General features: G+C 35.4%; 1 protein-coding gene across 2 annotated transcripts in view; it reads left to right on the top strand.

The window, feature by feature from the left end:
* EPHA6 (EPH receptor A6) overlaps nucleotides 1–16,975 on the top strand; it is an 880,333-nt gene extending 863,358 nt beyond the window's left edge. Inside the window, exons 17-20 of one of the 2 annotated variants that reach the window (XM_047875259.1) lie at nucleotides 3,944–4,137; nucleotides 6,467–6,538; nucleotides 15,767–15,916; nucleotides 16,861–16,975. In XM_047875259.1, coding sequence (XP_047731215.1) covers nucleotides 3,944–4,137; nucleotides 6,467–6,538; nucleotides 15,767–15,916; nucleotides 16,861–16,975 — 531 coding nt within the window. The remainder of the gene's footprint in view (nucleotides 1–3,943; nucleotides 4,138–6,466; nucleotides 6,539–15,766; nucleotides 15,917–16,860) is intronic. The other variant, XM_047875260.1, reaches the window with a different exon arrangement.
* The last annotated feature ends 908 nt before the right edge of the window (nucleotides 16,976–17,883 follow it).

The following is a 17,883-nucleotide window of genomic DNA, read 5'->3' as shown; positions in this document are numbered from 1 at the left end:
TTATTGTCACTGTTGTTATTCTTGTTATTACTATTATCCTATAAGGAACCTTCATGTTTGACACCTGACATGAACCAGGGCTCAACACATTTCACAAGGTCACAAGTAAATGATTGAGGAAACTTAAAAGTCAGAGGTCCTCAAGAAGAAAAGTCATGAGTTCCCCAATCCTCCCACTGTCCCCACAGAAAAGCATGCTAGGGCCAGACACAGTACTGAATTCATTATGGGTAAAAGTTCTAGATGAGAGACCACACTCTCTTATCACTCTCTCCTTTTCTAGAACAATTATGAGAGCAATTCTGTCAGAAGAGAATATGAAAGCCTGCTTGGCACCAAGCAGTGTGGCCTTGGGTGTTAACTGTTTATGAGAGTTGTCTAGGAGAGTGACCTTGAGGTCACTGGGAGTGGCCTCCAGACAGGAGGAAGAAGCCACCAGTCTTACAGAAAGTTGAGTTTGAGTCCAGTCCTTCTCTCCTGGAGAAGAGCAAGCCCCAGCGTCACCAGTTTTTGTCCAAGCAAGCCAGAGTGAGATCATGAGATCATTTTGGAGAATGCTGCGTGACACACCAATTTTTTAGTAATACTTCCTTTGGAGGGGACTTGACATGCTGTCATGCTTGTACCGTGAATCCATCTTGGGTAGCTTGAAACTTTGGGTTTTCTAAGAATCTGCTATTCTACCGAAACAAATCCAAAATTTTCTTCTAATAACGTTGGTTTTGTTCAATAACATTTATTTATGTGTCAAGCACCATACTAAATGATGAGAATATAAAATCTACAGACATAATTCCCGCTTTCAGGTATGAATAGCCTTAGAGGAAAAGCAGATGAATGGTTACAGTACAATGTAATAGAAGCAATAATAGAAATGTGTACAAGACTCAGAAGCATTCAGAAATGACTCTGTTCAGCCTGAGATAACATTTTGCAAACTATGAAGTAAACATGTGTTTGATTTACCCAGAATATAAAATTCAGGATCCAGATAAAAACATCAAAGTCCAATTGCCAAGTGCCATGACAAAAGGTAACACGGCAATCACTCCTAAAATTGTGTTAGTTGATATAAAATTGGAACGGAAGATGTTATCATGAGAACTGAAAAACATTTCTGAGGAATGGCCAGAGGAAAAGTTTGAAAGCTAAAGGAACTAGATTTAAATGCTAACTCTGCCATCTATGCTGTGTGGATTTAGGCAATTTTCCTAACCTCTCTGAGTCTAAATTATTTCACTTAAGAATAGGGATAATATGGGGAACCTGGCTGGCTTACTCAGAAGAGTGTGCAACTCTTGATCTCAGGGTCCTGAGTTTGAGCCCACATTTGGGTGTAGAAATGACTTAAATAAATAAGACTTTTTTAAAATAAATAAATAAATAAATAAGACTAGAGATAATAATAACTACCATACTGAGTTATTTTAATCAGTCAATGAACATGCAAATCACCTAACACATGATGAATACTGGGTAAAAGCAGCTAATTTTTTTTTTCTTCAAAGTGTGGCCTCAGTTGTCATCTATTTTATTCTATGCACTTATAATTAGGTAACTGTGGTCAATCAACTAGAGAGCTCTCCTAGGGTAGGATTTAAAGTCTTTTTATAATGGAATTCTATCCTATTTTTCTTTTTTATTATTATTATTTTTTTTATTCTCAAGTTAGTGTACAGTGTAGTCTTGGCTTCAGGAGTAGAATCCAGTGATGCATCTCTTACATATGACACCCACTGCTCATCCCAAAAAGTGCCCTCCTTAATTCCTGTCACCCTTTTAACCAACCCTCCACCCCTTCACCCCCATCAACCCTCAGTTGGTTCTCTGTATTTAAGAATCTTTTATGGTTTGCTTCCTTCTCTGTTTTTATCTTATTCTTCCTTCCCTTCCCCTATGTTCATCTGTTAAGTTTCTAAAATTCCACATATGAGTGAAATCATATGATATCTGCCTTTATCTGACTGACTCATTTCACTTCACATAATACCTTCCAGTTTCATCCATGTTGTTGCAAGATTTCCTTCTTTTCCATCACCAAGTAGTATTTCATTGTGTGAGATATATATATATATATATATATATATATATATATCCCATCTTCTTAATCCATTCATCAGTTGATGGACATTTGGTCTCTCCTTAATTTGGCTATTGTTGATAGCACTGCTATAAACATGGGAGTGTGTGTGCCCCTTCAAATCAGCATTTTTGTATCCTTTCCTATACTATTTTTCTTAGTTACTTTTCTAAACTATCTACAGTAGTTTTGATATACTAAAAAGTGTTGTAAAATATCTTAAAATCCAAGCCTATTCAGTAGCAAAAATAATCAGAAAACAGGTAAAAAAAAATCCTGTTCAATAATGAGATAAAATGAATTAAAAAAATGCTATTATCCTGATGGGTTAAAGTGTTCTGGTCACAAAGACACTGATGGGGTTGTGAGAAATCCCCTATTACAAAAAAGCTAAAGCTTAGCAGCTAAGAGGTTCTGGAAGGCATATTATTGCTCCTTTTTTACAAACTGCCTCTAGCATAAATTATGGATATTTCAGGGTCCTGTCAAATAGTGGCCATTAAAAAAGAAATTAAGAATTAAAGAAAGCATGTAGATATTGCTACAGTAAAGAGAGGTCTCCTGTTAGCAATATTAGCACTTGCATTTTTGTATTTCTATTGTTGATGAGGGGCAGGGATGAGATTGAATTGTGCCTGTCTTTAACTATCAGTCTGTTCCTCAGTTTCCCACCTCAAAAATGGGGAATGAACCCTTTTCTTTGTCTTTCTCCCAGAGAGGATATAAGAATAAAGGGTCACATGAATCCTTTGAGCACTTCACAAAAAATAAATAAATAAATAAATAAATAAATAAGCTGTATAAATTCAGAGTCAATTATATCATATTACTAGGAAATTCTCAGGTGGGCTGTATATGAAGTAGATGATAATCCTGCTTTATCTTCTGTGTGATTTCCTAAGTAAAACAAAACAAAACAAAACAAAACAAACAAAAAAACTTACTATCATCATTTGTTACTCTTAACTTTGACTTCTCATAAGATTCCTTTCACTAGAGCCACACTGTCCTGTACGGTAGCCATTAGCCACATATGGCTATTTAAATTTAAATTTTAACTAATTAAAATGAACTAAAATACAAAATTCAGTTCCTCAGTCTTAATAGCCACATTTCAAGCACTCAACAGGTACATGTGACTACTTGCTGTCATGTTGGACAGAGAGAACATTTCTGTCATCACAGAAAGTTCAATTGGACCGTGCTGGCCCCAAGGATACTCAGGCTGAATGACCCTAATGCTCTGTGGCCTTAAGGTAACCATTGATAGCATTTCAAGGATTGAATGACCCTAGAAGTTCTGAGAGGACTTCATAATCACATCAGTGTCAGACTAAGGGAAAGCCAGAAGTAAGCAAAGAGAAATTAAATAGGCAATAAAGAAGAAAGAAGGAATGATAGCCAGCAAAAGAATACACACTGACATTATTATAAAAGGATAAAAAATGACTCAGAAGTTCAGTGCTTCAGCAGAGGTATAATTTTACTTAAAACATTTGCCACAGGTGGTTTGCACAAAATGCATCAATCCAATGCTGACTTTCTGATGTCCTAATTGGGTTTTCAGACATTCCAGCTAAATCACACAGGAACTATTTCTTGAAATTGTGATGAAGCTTAACCTCCCTTCTGAATACCTCATGTTTAAAAACATTTTCCTCAAAGAGGTGTCAGCAGATATTAATGTAGATACTTGCAACTTGTGTATTTATCTTTGTTTGGGCTGCTTGTACTCACAAGTAATTTTCATGTTTACCAAAATTTTGGCCTCTACTTCCTATATAAAAAGGAATTATAATTTAGCATATATTGTGTTATTTGTTCCAAAAAGTAAGAGACTAACCTATGTATGTTTGCATTTAGGTCATTCTGTCCATTGAAGAAGGCTATAGACTTCCGGCTCCCATGGGCTGTCCAGCATCTCTACACCAGCTGATGCTCCATTGCTGGCAGAAGGAGAGAAACCACAGACCAAAATTTACTGACATTGTCAGCTTCCTTGACAAACTGATCCGCAATCCCAGTGCCCTTCACACCCTGGTGGAGGACATCCTTGTGTAAGATGCATCGTGTCGATTTTTCCCCCTCAACAATCATTTCTTTCAGGCTATAGACAAGACTAACAGGTAGAGAGGAGAAAGTTTACTGTAATAACTGTCTAGTTGCCAACCTTTTAGAATATTTTATACAAACCATATTTTGTTTATCAGCTGAAAAAATAATTTATTAACATTGTTAAATGGATTTTTTTAAAGAAAACAGGTACTCCTTTTGTTCTCTCCATATCTAATCTTTCTGAATTACTTTATATATATATATATATATATATACACACATATATATGTACATATATATACACATAAAAATATATGTATATATATGTATATGTACATATATATATATATATATATATATTCTTTTTTTTAACCTGTGGGCATCTTTGGTATTTGTATATCTTTTTTTTTTATTTACCTATCCTTCCTTGCCTCTGTAAGCAGTATTGGTATATATTTGCAGCCTCTTTAATTTTCTTGTCCATTCTATGTTCTGTCCCTCTATTTGAAATGGCAAGCAAGACAGGGGCAATTTGTGAATCAGCCAGGAGTGAGGGTGTTTCCTGCTGATATGATCACACTCAGCTATTGTTACTTTCCATTCCTAAAACCAGAAAAAGACAAATGACAAGACAAGAAAATGAAGGCGCTCATACACCATTTTGTAAAAGTCAGTAGAGTTGAGAAGATCTACTCCTCTCTCTCTAAAAATCAGTTATAAGAAGAGGGGAGTGTAGAAGAAAAGAAACACTACTATCTATGTCTGAAAAGATTACATTTAAAATATTTTCAGACTGGGAATATATGTCTTTATTTAGCCAAATAGGACTTAGAAATACCCAAAGTATTTCCAAAGCTCACTTTCCTAACTCAGGCGACAGCCAACAGGATATACAGATGTTCAACTTTAGGTCATAGGTTCAAGTCGGTGCAGGTTTTAGTAATAAGGCCACAGGCTCTTCAAGGACTAGTTAAAGCAGGCCTCAGTTCACTGCAGAGCACACAAGAATTCACCTCTAAATCACTAATTGGCAGCCTCAGTAAAGTGAAGCCAAGCATGAAATAGCTAGAGATTAAACTATTACTCTAGCCCATCTTCCCTAAAGCAGTCCAACAGAGGAAGCTTAAAGGGCGGCAGGGGAAGGGGAATGATTTAGGATTTTATCATGAAAGGGCAGTCATTGAAGGATTTTAAGCAAGAGAATGGCATGATCACATTTACATTTCTGCAAGATCACTCCAGAGCTGATTTAGACTGAGTGCAAAACAGGAACAAGACTGGAAACAGAGACAGATGCTTATAGAAACTCAAGATAGAAAAGATTAGGGCCTGACTCATGAAATGGGAAAAAGCGTGGGGTCAGGAGATAAGAGAATGGATTTATTATCAGGCAAGGAAAAAAATGTGTCTTGGTCGCCGATTGAATATGGAGGGAGGAGAGAGAAGAATCAAGAATTTTGTCAAAGTTACTTTCTTAGACAAGCTGGCTTATATAATATTACCACTAAGAGAAAGAGAAAGAAGGATAAGGTTCTAGAATAGAAATGAGACCATTTCAAGTAAGCTGAATTGAAGGTGCCTGTGGGGTGTGTTGGTGGAGATGTCCAATAGGCAGTTATATGTGTAGGTTGAACCTCAGGTGGAAAGATCTGAGCTGAAGATTTGAAGATCATCAACATAGAGACTATAGCTGAAGATTCATGAATATTAAGATGACCCATGGAGACTATAAAGTATACAAATTAACACAGGGGAAGAGCACAACACCAAGATTTAAGAAATAAGCTGAAGGAGAGTACCCAGAGGAGACTGAAAAAGAAGAACCGGACAGGTAATAATGAAAGCAGGGAAAGAGTAGTGTCGTAGGAGCTAAAAAAAAAAAAGAAACAAACAAACAAACAAAAACAATGGGGAGAGTTCTCAAGGAGTGTAATGCCCCAAGTCTTCACAAAGCTTCAGTAAGATAAAAAGTGACATGAGCCCATTGGATTTAGCAACAGAGTGGTCAGGTATTTATGCGCAGCCTTAGCGAGAGCATTTGAATAAAGTTGTGTGAGACAGACTGCAATGGAGCAGAAGTAAATATGAGGTCAGAGAGAAGAGCAATACAAAGCACTAAGAAGCCTGTCTCTGAAGAGAAAGAGAAGTAGTTGGAGAAAATATTTCTTGGTTTTTGTTTTTATATGTCTTATTGAAGAGATGGGTATGCATTGACATGGAAGAGAAAGAGCTAACAGAAAGAGATCATGCAGTGAGTGTGCATTAATGGAAAAGAACTTTGGTTATCTATAAACTGAACTCATTTAATCTGAGCCTTTCATTGTGGTATAGGGTAAATGGACCCCACAGCCAGTGCCCATCAACAGAGCTCTCTAACTGTTCTATGGCTGTAGAAGCAGGCAGGTAAGAACCTTCTTTTTGAAGAAAAGTAGATAAAACCATTTCTTCCCTGCTTTTTCAAGATTATGAATGTTTATCGTACTTGGAAAATAATGAGGAAGATTCTAAGATGAGAAATATGCCAGAAAGTCAAAATGATCCTGAGGTAAAGTCAACATGAGGGCTTGTGTCTTAAGGCCAGAAATTTATGGTTTGATGTTATATGCGGTGTCCTGTGGACAGGCCAGCAAATGGCAAGTCTGATGGCACCACCACACATGGGCAAGAGTTGCATACTTGATATAAAGTTGACAGTTTCATTTGATGACTGATTTGCTGTCCTTGTTTCTGATAAAGATATATGGGCTAGTGTTTTCTGCTGTTAATGTACTTTTGTTTGAGGGGCACCTGGGTGGCTCAGTTGGTTAACTGTCCGACTTCGACTCAGGTCATGATCTCACAGTTCATGGGTTTGAGCCCCACCTCGGGCTGGGAACCTAGAGCCTGCTTCAGATTCTGTGTGTCCCTCCCTCTCTCTCTCTGCCCCTCCCTTGCTTGTGCTCTCTCTCTCTCTCTCTCTCTCCCTCTCAAAAATAAATAAGCCTTTTAAAAAATTAAAAAATATATTTTTTTTGTTTGAGAAACAAAAGGAACCAGAGTTCTAAGGGTAGGTACTAGGCCTAACCATTATCACCATTCTTATTTTCACAGCAGCCTGAGAGGGTTACCTTTATCTACCCCTTCACCTCCAATGCCACCTACCCACTCTGTCCCTGATCCCAGAGAACTGGGACTGTTTAAGGGCAAGAGATGTGGTATGAAGGATAGCATGTTAGCTGAAGAATGTGTGGTTTGTTTTATGAACTGCCCCATCTACCCCCCAAGTCCCAAAGCCCAGTCATCTGTCTCCAAGTGATGTTGGTTTAAAGAAACATGACAGAGAATAGAATTTCAGTCTTTCCTCCCATTTATCTTTCAAACAGGTAAAGGAGTTTAAGTGTATAATCCACGGCAACTCTGATTAAACCCTCCTGTACTCTTATTAAACATCAAGTATTCCCAGACTCCCAGGTTTCTCCCACACTTCTACACTGACATAACTCTCTCATCCACTAGGGTCCCTATGGTTTTTATTCTACTCTAATTGCTTTTTTCTCAAGAATTCACCTGAGAAGCTTTTATCCTTTCTTTTGACAGAATAGTAAGAGGAGAAGAAATTAAAGGCAACAAAAGGGATGAGGAAAGCTGTGAAACCCACAGCTCAATAATTTTATACTAGCATATCAGAAATTTTATAAATCTTGTATCGGCAGTTTTTCCTTTCAAAAGACAGAACACCCAATAGAAAAAATGTTGGTCAGAGAAAGCTTTCATTGGAGCAGCGCTTCTAAATAATGCTGATATTCTCATGCCTGGCATGCTCCCATGGGGATATGCAGAGCTCTATAATTCTGAGCATTCTTACTTTCTGTCCTACTCACATATGTGGATATATAACTGAGCATAGCAATATTATAAGTATAACTTTAAATCCAATTGATTTTAAAAAAATACCTTGTATACTTTATATAAAGTTGTAAAAAGTACCTTATAATGTAGGCATTCATCCTTTTATAAATGTGAATTTCACACTACCTTCACTTTTATTCATTCTACAATGTTGCCTTATAACCTCCTTTTGAAGAAGTATTTGTAGCTGTCACATGGTGCACAGCCCCTGGGAGAAGAGGCTCACTTTGAGGCCAAGGCTATATGGAGAATGGCATCAGGAGCAGTTCCTGGCCATGACCTTTGAAACACCTCTTGCTCCCTTTCCCCTGACCCTCATAATAAATGCTATAGCTACTCTCAACCCCAGGCCAAGCATACTCCCATGAGGCCAGGGTTACATGTGGGGTCTGGTGGTTTAATAGTATAAAGTGAACTGATGACTATATGGGAGCCCCTTCAACCAGCTCAACCTTCCCCCACCACACCCACATTATTCTACACATTCATTCTCCAACCTCTTCAGCTCTCACCCCTGATTCCTCCATTCACTCAGCATACTGAGTACACTAGGCTGAAGTCAGCTGGCCAGTGCCTTTTTGGACAGTGCTACCATATGATGGGAGAATAACACTTTCCTCCAGTCCCTGCTCTAGATCCCCAGCACTAACAAAGAATTTTACACATTATGAGCTCTTTTGACAACATCAGGTGAAAAGGTGGCATTCAGGGATGGGCAGCTGTTGACCCAATGGGCCAGTCATTGATAGTCACCTGCCTCAGAAATCATGTTCTGCCAAGTTCAAGACACTTAGAAATATTCTCACTGCCCACTGGGCCATAGTTAGGGATCTTAGAATATTTTAGCTGTTAGAAACTAGAACCACCACTTTCCTTCCTATTGAACTTTCAAGCACTTGGCTACCTACTTGGCTTCATGATATGTGAGTCATAAAGGTAGGAAAAAGTTCAAACCAGTATCAAAATTGAGAACCTCTGCTTAGAGAACCACAAGTAAACATTACAAGATTAAATGGTACTACCTCTTCTGTACCATTTATAAAGCACTTGGAATGTTGTCTTCTGAGGGCAATAACTTTCAACAATTTGATATAAAATTTTCCATTCATTTTGAAAAGATCTTCCTCAATGCTGTCTAGGCTTTAGCACTTGCTAAAATCAGTTATCTCTATATACCAAGTCATGGATAAACTTATTTTGTTTATTTTTTTTATAACTAGAACTTTTAGTGGTATTTTCCATGACATAAATGACTGGCTCACCAAAACCAGTGCTGTAATTGATTAGCAAATCTTTGGGGGAAGGAAGACAAAATATTAAATGTTAATCAGGAAGTGTGAACCTTCTACCTGTTAGAAAATCTAAATTTAATTCACATGAACTGTTGGCACAAGCTACTGATAATACTGATATTAATACCAATACTAACACTGATAAAAATCCCAATATATATCATCAATAATAACTATTATCACCATTTGTTGAAAGCTTAGTGTATGCCAGTTATTGTACTAGGTACTTTTATCTATTAGGTCACTTACTCCTCACTATAATTATCCCCATCCCTCACATAAGGAAATGGAGACTCAAAGAGTATAGCAAGTAATTAGTGGATTGGGTATTTTAACAAGGCCCACCAAATGCAAAGCCCTTGTTCTTTCCACCACACAGTATGCAATCATGCAAAATGTCAAGATATTTCCCAATATGGCACTGTTTCAGAAATACGAATATAGGAAAAGAGGATACATTTTTTTTTTTTTACATTTCCAAATAGGTTTTCTCTGGACTAATCAGACTTCATGGATGGGAGTATACTAAAAGCCCAAAAATAATTTGCAGTGAGGCACAGCCTGTTATTTTATGTTCTACTAAGCCAATACAAGGAGGTAGAGTATATGCCTTCATTCATGGTAATAAGTAGCAAGTATATAGTCCATATATCCCCTCAACAAACTCCTACAATGTTCAGCCACTTGAAGAACATTACTTGAGAAAAAAAAAAGAGTAGTAACTATAACAAAATAGAGAAATGAAGAAAATATGGCAGCAACATAGTTCTAGGATTATATCCTCAGGCATTTTGTAGATTGAATTTTTCCAGTGTTGGCAAATATATACTTTCCTTCTTTTCCTTGTTAAGGTAGACATTACTAATCATCACAACACTCTTTCCCACTACACCCAAATGCTGCCATAGTATCCTTTTTAAGAACATATTTTGACAACCACTGCCAATGAACTATACTTAGCATGTGATAAGAAATCCATTTCTGTCCCTATATTATTTTCTTACAAGAATAGGCTTTCCTTGAGGTTCACTGATCTATCACTCTGGCTGTAGAGACAATGTGCTAGGTGTTTAGAATTATGGGAGATTTTTAAGCAGTATTATTCCTACTCTGTATATTACTCCTAATGTTCAAACACATCTACAATATTGAAATTTTCATTCCTTCCTACTTTCCACCAGTTATCATCCTTATGGGAATTAAATAATCATATCAATTTTTTAAAAAACTTGAAGACACTGGAAATAAAACTTTGATGAAAAATAATTCATCCTCCCAATAGAATACTGTGGAGAGTCAGATTGTTTGCAACCATGAGATATCACCCACAAGCATGAAATAGGCACAAAATATATTGCATGGTTCTATGCATTTGAGATTTTATAGCATTCTGAGTAAAATCATACTTTAAAATTTTAAAAAGAATACCAAAATTCATTTACTAATTTAACTTGTGTTCAAGATTACTATTAGAGCTCATTGTAGAAAGAGCAAGGTTTTCTTTTTCTTTCTTTTTTTAAAAATTTTTTAATGTTTATTTACTTTTGAGAGTGAGAGAGAGCACAAGCAGGGGAGGGGGCAGAGAGAGAAAAGGAGACACAGAATCTGAAGCAGGCTCCAGGCTCTGAACTATCAGCACAGAGCCCGACACAGGGCTCCAACCCATGCATGAACTGTGAGATTATGACCTGAGCCAAAGTCTGACAATCAACCGACTGAGCCACCCAGGCACCCCTCTTTTTCATCTGATTAAATAATTCTTCCTTCAGAATTTAGGTAGATATTTTATGTATTAGAAGATTATTTTATGAATTAACTAAATAGTGTGAAGTGTAATCCCTGAGTTATGAGATCAGAAACTCATGTGAAAGCTGTGATATTAAGTTGAATGCAGCTGCTATGGTTCTAGGTCCCTAACCCTGTGCTACCTCACTCCACCTTTAGCTGCCTCTCCCTCCACTCTGAAACCTATAAAGGCAGAAGCAAAAATTTTCACAATACAAGGAACAAGTTAAATAAACAACATGTTCCTTAATAGGTTGACCATTATATCAATAGGCATTTATTCTTCAATTTAAGCAAACTAAATGAAAAGAGATCATTCATCATGAATCAGTCATTATGTAATGGACCAAACTTTTCTATAGAGAATATTTAAGTCTAAATCATAACTTATTTAATAAATTCCTATAATACTTTCAGCATTGTGCTAAGGTTGACAGAAAATATAAAGATATGTGAGATATGGTCCCAGCCATCAGGGAATTTTAACTCTATAAAAAAAATTCTTCTGTCTTACGGATTTTTCCCAAAGAAGTAATTCACCTAAAACAAAAAAGTACATGTTGTAAGACTGCATAGTCATCTGTAATAAAATAATGTTGCTAGCCATCTAGGAGTCTAACTTCAGGGAATTAAATTATTAAGCATCAACATATAAAATATTATACACTCCTTTAATGTTTGAATACTATTAAAACATGTAAAATATTAAGAAATGAAATAAAAGCCATATAAAATAGAATGGACCCTACCTGTACAGTTCTGCTAACCATATATAAATGGAGGAGCTAGGGGAAAGAAAGTTATATTAAAGTAAGTAACAAGAGAAAAGCCATTAAGCATGTGATGGCTTCATGTTAAAACAAGATCTTACCTTACAACAGTATTTCTCAAAGTATAACCTTTATTGAATCATTTTTAATCAATATATTACTATTATATTTGAGTCATAAATATAAAACATGGAAAACTTTTGAGGATAAAAATCTTATTGCTTTTTACTGGCAGTTTTAATACCTACTGATTAGCTATATGATAACTTTCTAAATTAAAAGACTAGTACTATTGTGAACTCAAAGGGCTCATTAGAGTAAAAACTTATTGGATCTCTCAGGGCTACTTAATTTTACATATTTAGATGTATTACAAGTATGTGTGTGTGTGTGTGTGTATTTGTGTATGTATATATATACATATATATTATCGAACCTTAAACTGTGTCATTACCTATTCTACCTATATTCCAGCCCTCTCTCTAATCTAAATTGACCATCATTTATACACTTAGAATTTACTAACTTTACCCCTTCCTCATTTTTCTGAGGAAAGTTGTAGACCCTTGACCTTCTGTTCTACAATATGTAGTTTTTTCAATGTGAGCTGCAGATTTTGCTGTAAAGACATTTCTCAGGTGGGCAGCTCCCACTAATCACCAAATAGCAGAAATTTCTATGTGCTCAGCAAATAGCAGACTGAATTTATCATTGTACATGGTTGATAAGAAAGGGCATTTATTGTTTATTAGGTAATATTCCAGAGAATTCATGTGAGGGTGATGGTACCCAGCCCTCAAAGGCAGAAAATAGCAGCATTTTTCAACTTCTTTATAAGATAACGTGAAAGAAAAGTTATTGCACAGTGGATATGAACAATGAGGGGACCCTGACCTTACTAAATCAACTGCCAATGCAGTCGTAGAAAGGCCAAAGAGTAACTAGGTTACTAAAGATGTGTGGAGAGAAAGGGAATTAGGGTAGTGAGACATTCTGGGAGCAAATAGTAAATGCTTTTCAACAGAGAAATAGACCATTTAAGTCATTTAGGACACAGAACGTCCTTCCACGACCTTTCTATACTAAGGATATAAAATTAGCAAATTACATTTCCACTCACCAATTACATGAAATTGTGAAATTTCAAAAGTTATTCCAGAGTTATCTCAGGGGATTGAAGTGCAAGTCATCAAACTTTGTGCATCAAGAATGGGATAGGAGCATGAAGGGAAAGTCACTGAAGTACGTTCTTTTAATTTTGTTCAGTCTCAACAAACCTTTGACAAGTAATTAAAAGGTATGGGAGCCACACTGTTTTAGAATAGGACATTCAGTTTTCTAGTGTATGTGGCTTTATTTATGTTAACAAGCAATAAGGGTACCCTAGTCATTTTGATATTTAAACTGAGTGAACTTCCTACAGTAGTATTTCTTAAACTATGCTTTACAGAAACTGGTGAAACAATTTAGGAAAATAATGCAGAGGCTATTCTTAATCCTCTTATATGTTCACATTGCACATTAAAATAGTGAAGACTTGGAGAAATGCTATAATTAAAAATTCTGTTTAACTTTGTTTGCAATGGATATCTTTATTATTTTGTATTTTATATGAATTTTTGCTTATTTTATAATACTTATTAATACGTTTAGGAAACAAAAAATATAGCAATAATTAAAGTATTTATTAGTAGATGCTATGATAGGTTTTCAACCTTTGGACATAACTATTCTTCATTAGGGTCAGATCATGAATAGTTCTGATACTAATTTGAATGAATCATCCCACAATCAAAATAACATTGCAATTTATTGTATAAAAGAAGAACATGTAGCTTTTAACAGCCTCCCAAGTTGTAAATACAGCAACAGAAGTGAGTACTGGTAAAAAGGGTATAGTCACTGTTAAGAATAACCAGACTTAATATGGACCACTTGGTAGTCACAAGATACATGCATATAGCTTATGCAAATTCCAATTGTATATTAAAAGCAAAAGCCCCCTTTTTCCTCATTATTTCTCTTCACCTTCATCTCCACCTTCAACTAGACCCCAGTTTAGAAAAAAGGGAAGTCAGTGTAGCAATCAAAGGAAAACCAAAGAAATGAACCCTAGGCCTTTAGTGGGGACTGTGTCCTGAAAAATTCCAAGGGCCACTTTCAGACTTTTCATGAGTTGTTCAGTATGCAATTTGTATGGCCATGCAGAATGTCTCTGACTTTTGTGTACCTAAAGACCCAAGGCCTGGTGATTTAAGGGTAACTTAAAGGATTTTATGGGTAATTTTGATTATTAGAGATTTTTATTTTTTACCTTATGCACTAATCTTAACTCCCATTCTCATATATTTTTAACAGAATGATACCAGGGTCATATGGCATGCATACTCCATTCTACAGTGGAGGAATTCTTATTTCATGTGGTTTCATCATATGTGTTCATACACTATCAGTTTCTAGTTAAAGCTGAAATAGTTCAAATATGAATGGCAAAAACTATTACGATGAAGTATTCCAAATAATGTTAAAAACTATGGATCTAGTTAAGTCTCTATGGATTCCTCATTCTTCAATTTTATAAAAAATTAAAAGTGAAGTAAATGAAAGTTGGATTATCCTTCAGTATTATAATAAAAATAATTCAATGGCTTGCCTCTAATGGGAATATTTTTCATTACTTAGAAAATACTGATTTGACTCAAATACCAAACATAAAAAAAAAGGTTATTGCTTTACTATTTAATATAAACTCTAGACCTAATAATTTTTAAATGATATATTTATTACCCTAGAGGGCTAAAAACTCACTTATTACTATAAAAGCAATTTTACTGCCAGGTATTTTGTAAAACTATATAAAATATTTTTACAGTGTTCATGTATTTCTATAAGGAGAATAATATACTCTATTGCCAGAATCAGTTAAATACACAATTCTTAGTTAATTTTACTATAATTTGTAAGGTTACTTCCATGTTTATTCTATTTTTACCTTACATAAAACTATTATGTGTATTTACATACACATATATGTACATATATACACATACACAAATATGTATGTATGTATTTATGAATACACACACACCTGCTAGCCTTTCCAAAATAATACCTCTGTATTATTTTTATATTAAAGCTACAAAAATATCCCCAATTGGAATGCCCTTTGCATTAGATATTAGGAACAAAAATACAGATGTCTATATGACTTACTGTAAGATCCGTCAATGCTGGATTCCTTTTGCTTGTGAACCCAACCTTGCTTTGATTTTGCTTTGTTTTATACCACAGTAATATCTGTGTTTTGGTCTATCTTACCCTATGCATGGATGCATATGTAAATTTTATTCATGCAAGTGAGCTCTGTAACAGGGGAAATTACTTTTTAATAAATAATAAATATTTGTTGAATGTTTGAGAACAAATAAGTGGAGGACTGATCAGTGAATTCACTGTAAAAAGGAGAAGGGACTCTCACAGCAAATGCAAAGGCAAACAGGCATGGATTCAGTGGCAGGTTAGAAAGTGTAAGAGTAAATAGCCTGTGGCTAGTTACTGTCCTTTGGGAATGGATACTGGGCTATTCCTTATGTTTGAAAACACAAATGTATGCAAGAGAAAAAAGTAAATAGCAGTTAGCAAGATGCAGGTCTTCTCACATCAAGTATAAAACCCAATAGTGGCAAAAAGCAGAAAAAGAAAAACTGACAAATGAAAGTGACCAGATAAAAGTGGCTGATTTAAATATGATAGAAAATTAGAGATTTTTTTAATGGAGTATGAGAATATTAGTCATAAGAATATTGTAAAAGGAAAAAAAGAGTTGTTTTTATTTATTTAATTTTTTCTTTATCTGACTGTTAAATGGATTTTTTTTTTTTTTTTTTTTTTTTAAGAATGCCAGAGTCTCCTGGTGAAGTTCCTGAATATCCTTTGTTTGTCACAGTTGGTGACTGGCTGGATTCTATAAAGATGGGACAATATAAGAATAACTTCATGGCAGCAGGGTTTACGACTTTTGATCTGATTTCAAGAATGAGCATTGAGTAAGTGGTCCTAGGTTTATTATTATATTCAGACGCTGCACTCGGGAGATTGCAAATTCAAATCCAGTATCAGGAACACCATGATTCAACTATTTCCTAAGGGTAGTATGGCATTTCCACATCTTTCCTCACCATTTCTGATTATCATTCCAGTGGAAATTGGACACTACACTGTTAACTATTTTCTGTTGGAAGAATGTGTTTTATTCAAATAGGTATTTTCAAAAATTGTAAATGCTTTCTGAAATACATATGACTCTCATTCACATCCTAGACTTTACATCAACATAGTTAACCTAGGCAAATTACTTATGACTCACATATACCACCTATATTATAAATGTTGGACATTTTTCCATTGTCTCAAAAATGATTCTTTGCCTGGATGCAGTAAAAATGTTCAGCATGTGCTTAACAGATAGCCGGTTGGTTGAACTATATGAAATTGCCATTATTTTGAAGTAATAATAGCAATTTCATATAGTTCAACAGAATACAGTGGCATTTTATTCATATTATTGGATGACCATAGGGCTCCAATACAGTCCACATTATACATTCTACCCTATATATTATTTTCTAATGCTGTTGAAAAGTTGTGTCATTATCTAAATTGTATACCTTTTAGTTCTATGAAATGTCTGATCCTTACATTGGTACCTGAATTTGAAACATTTCTTTGTACCCTTAAATTTGAGGTTGACTTGATAGATTATCTGGTGCCAGGAAGAAGAAAAATGTAACAAACTCCTGATGTTCATTTTTATCTTTGTTTAAACTCTCATTTTACCAGTTACACAATTTTTGTTAAATTCATAAGACAAATCTGACATGGTGCATATCTTCTGTCTCTAAATCTTCATTTCCTAGCTTGTCTTTACCAGATCTATGAACCAGATATTCATATTCTCTCTCCTCTTCCCTCCCCTCTTTGTCTCTTATAGTGATATTAGAAGAATTGGAGTCATACTCATTGGACACCAGAGACGAATAGTCAGCAGTATCCAAACTTTACGTTTACACATGATGCACATACAAGAGAAAGGATTTCATGTATGAAAGTACTACAAGCACTTGTGTTTTGTGCCTCAGCATTTCTAAAGTGAAAGATATCCTCTCTACTACCCTCTCTTCCGATTCTCCAAACATCACTTCACAAACTGCAGTCTCCTGTTCAGACAATGGGCACACACCTTTTGTTTATGCTTCCAACCCGGATTTTAAAATCACGCCTCATAGCTCCTCTCTGAGTTACCTGCAGATGAAACCCTGGCCCACTGCAGATTACCACTACACAATGGTAAATAACTCAGCATGGATGTGCAACTTTGTACAACAGTATTTGGAAAGTGTTCACAAACTTAACCTAAAGGAATTTTCCCAGGTGTGGCTTCCTTAATGATGGATGTATTTAGAGTTTGATGATATATGAAAAAGAAATAGTTGACCTTTCTTTCATGTTTTGTGATCAGGTAGCTTCCAAACTGACATAAATATGTTTTAGATAATTATATTCAACTCTGTGGATCATATTGTTACTTTATTTTATAATAGTTTAACTGTTAATGCCTGATGTTGTTAGACTTATTTGCAGCAATGACCAATGATTTTATTTGGTGAATTCTTGCCATATGTGACTGCGCTAAGAAGGGGGTTATCAGGGAGGAAGAGGGAGAAACACTCTGTGCTTTTCAATCTTCTAAGGCTGAGTTTGTCTATTCTTTTAAATTGACCTTGTAGTGTCCCACATATTTCATAATAAGTGGTAGTTTAGAGGCTTTTCCCCTTTAATTTTTACTAACTACATTTCTCTCCTACATTATGAAGCTCACCCCAGAAAGATCAAGAGTGAGTCCAGTGTTCTAAAGGCTTTCATAGAGGAAGCATGAAATAAAACCATGTCTGTTCCCTTGGTTCACCTTCATAAGTTTGCAAAAGCAATTTTCAAAGCATTGATAAAATTAATT

This window comes from Prionailurus viverrinus, chromosome C2 (assembly GCF_022837055.1).
Source record: "Prionailurus viverrinus isolate Anna chromosome C2, UM_Priviv_1.0, whole genome shotgun sequence".
Taxonomy (NCBI): domain Eukaryota; kingdom Metazoa; phylum Chordata; class Mammalia; order Carnivora; family Felidae; genus Prionailurus; species Prionailurus viverrinus.
This window is presented reverse-complemented; position numbering and strand designations above follow the sequence as displayed.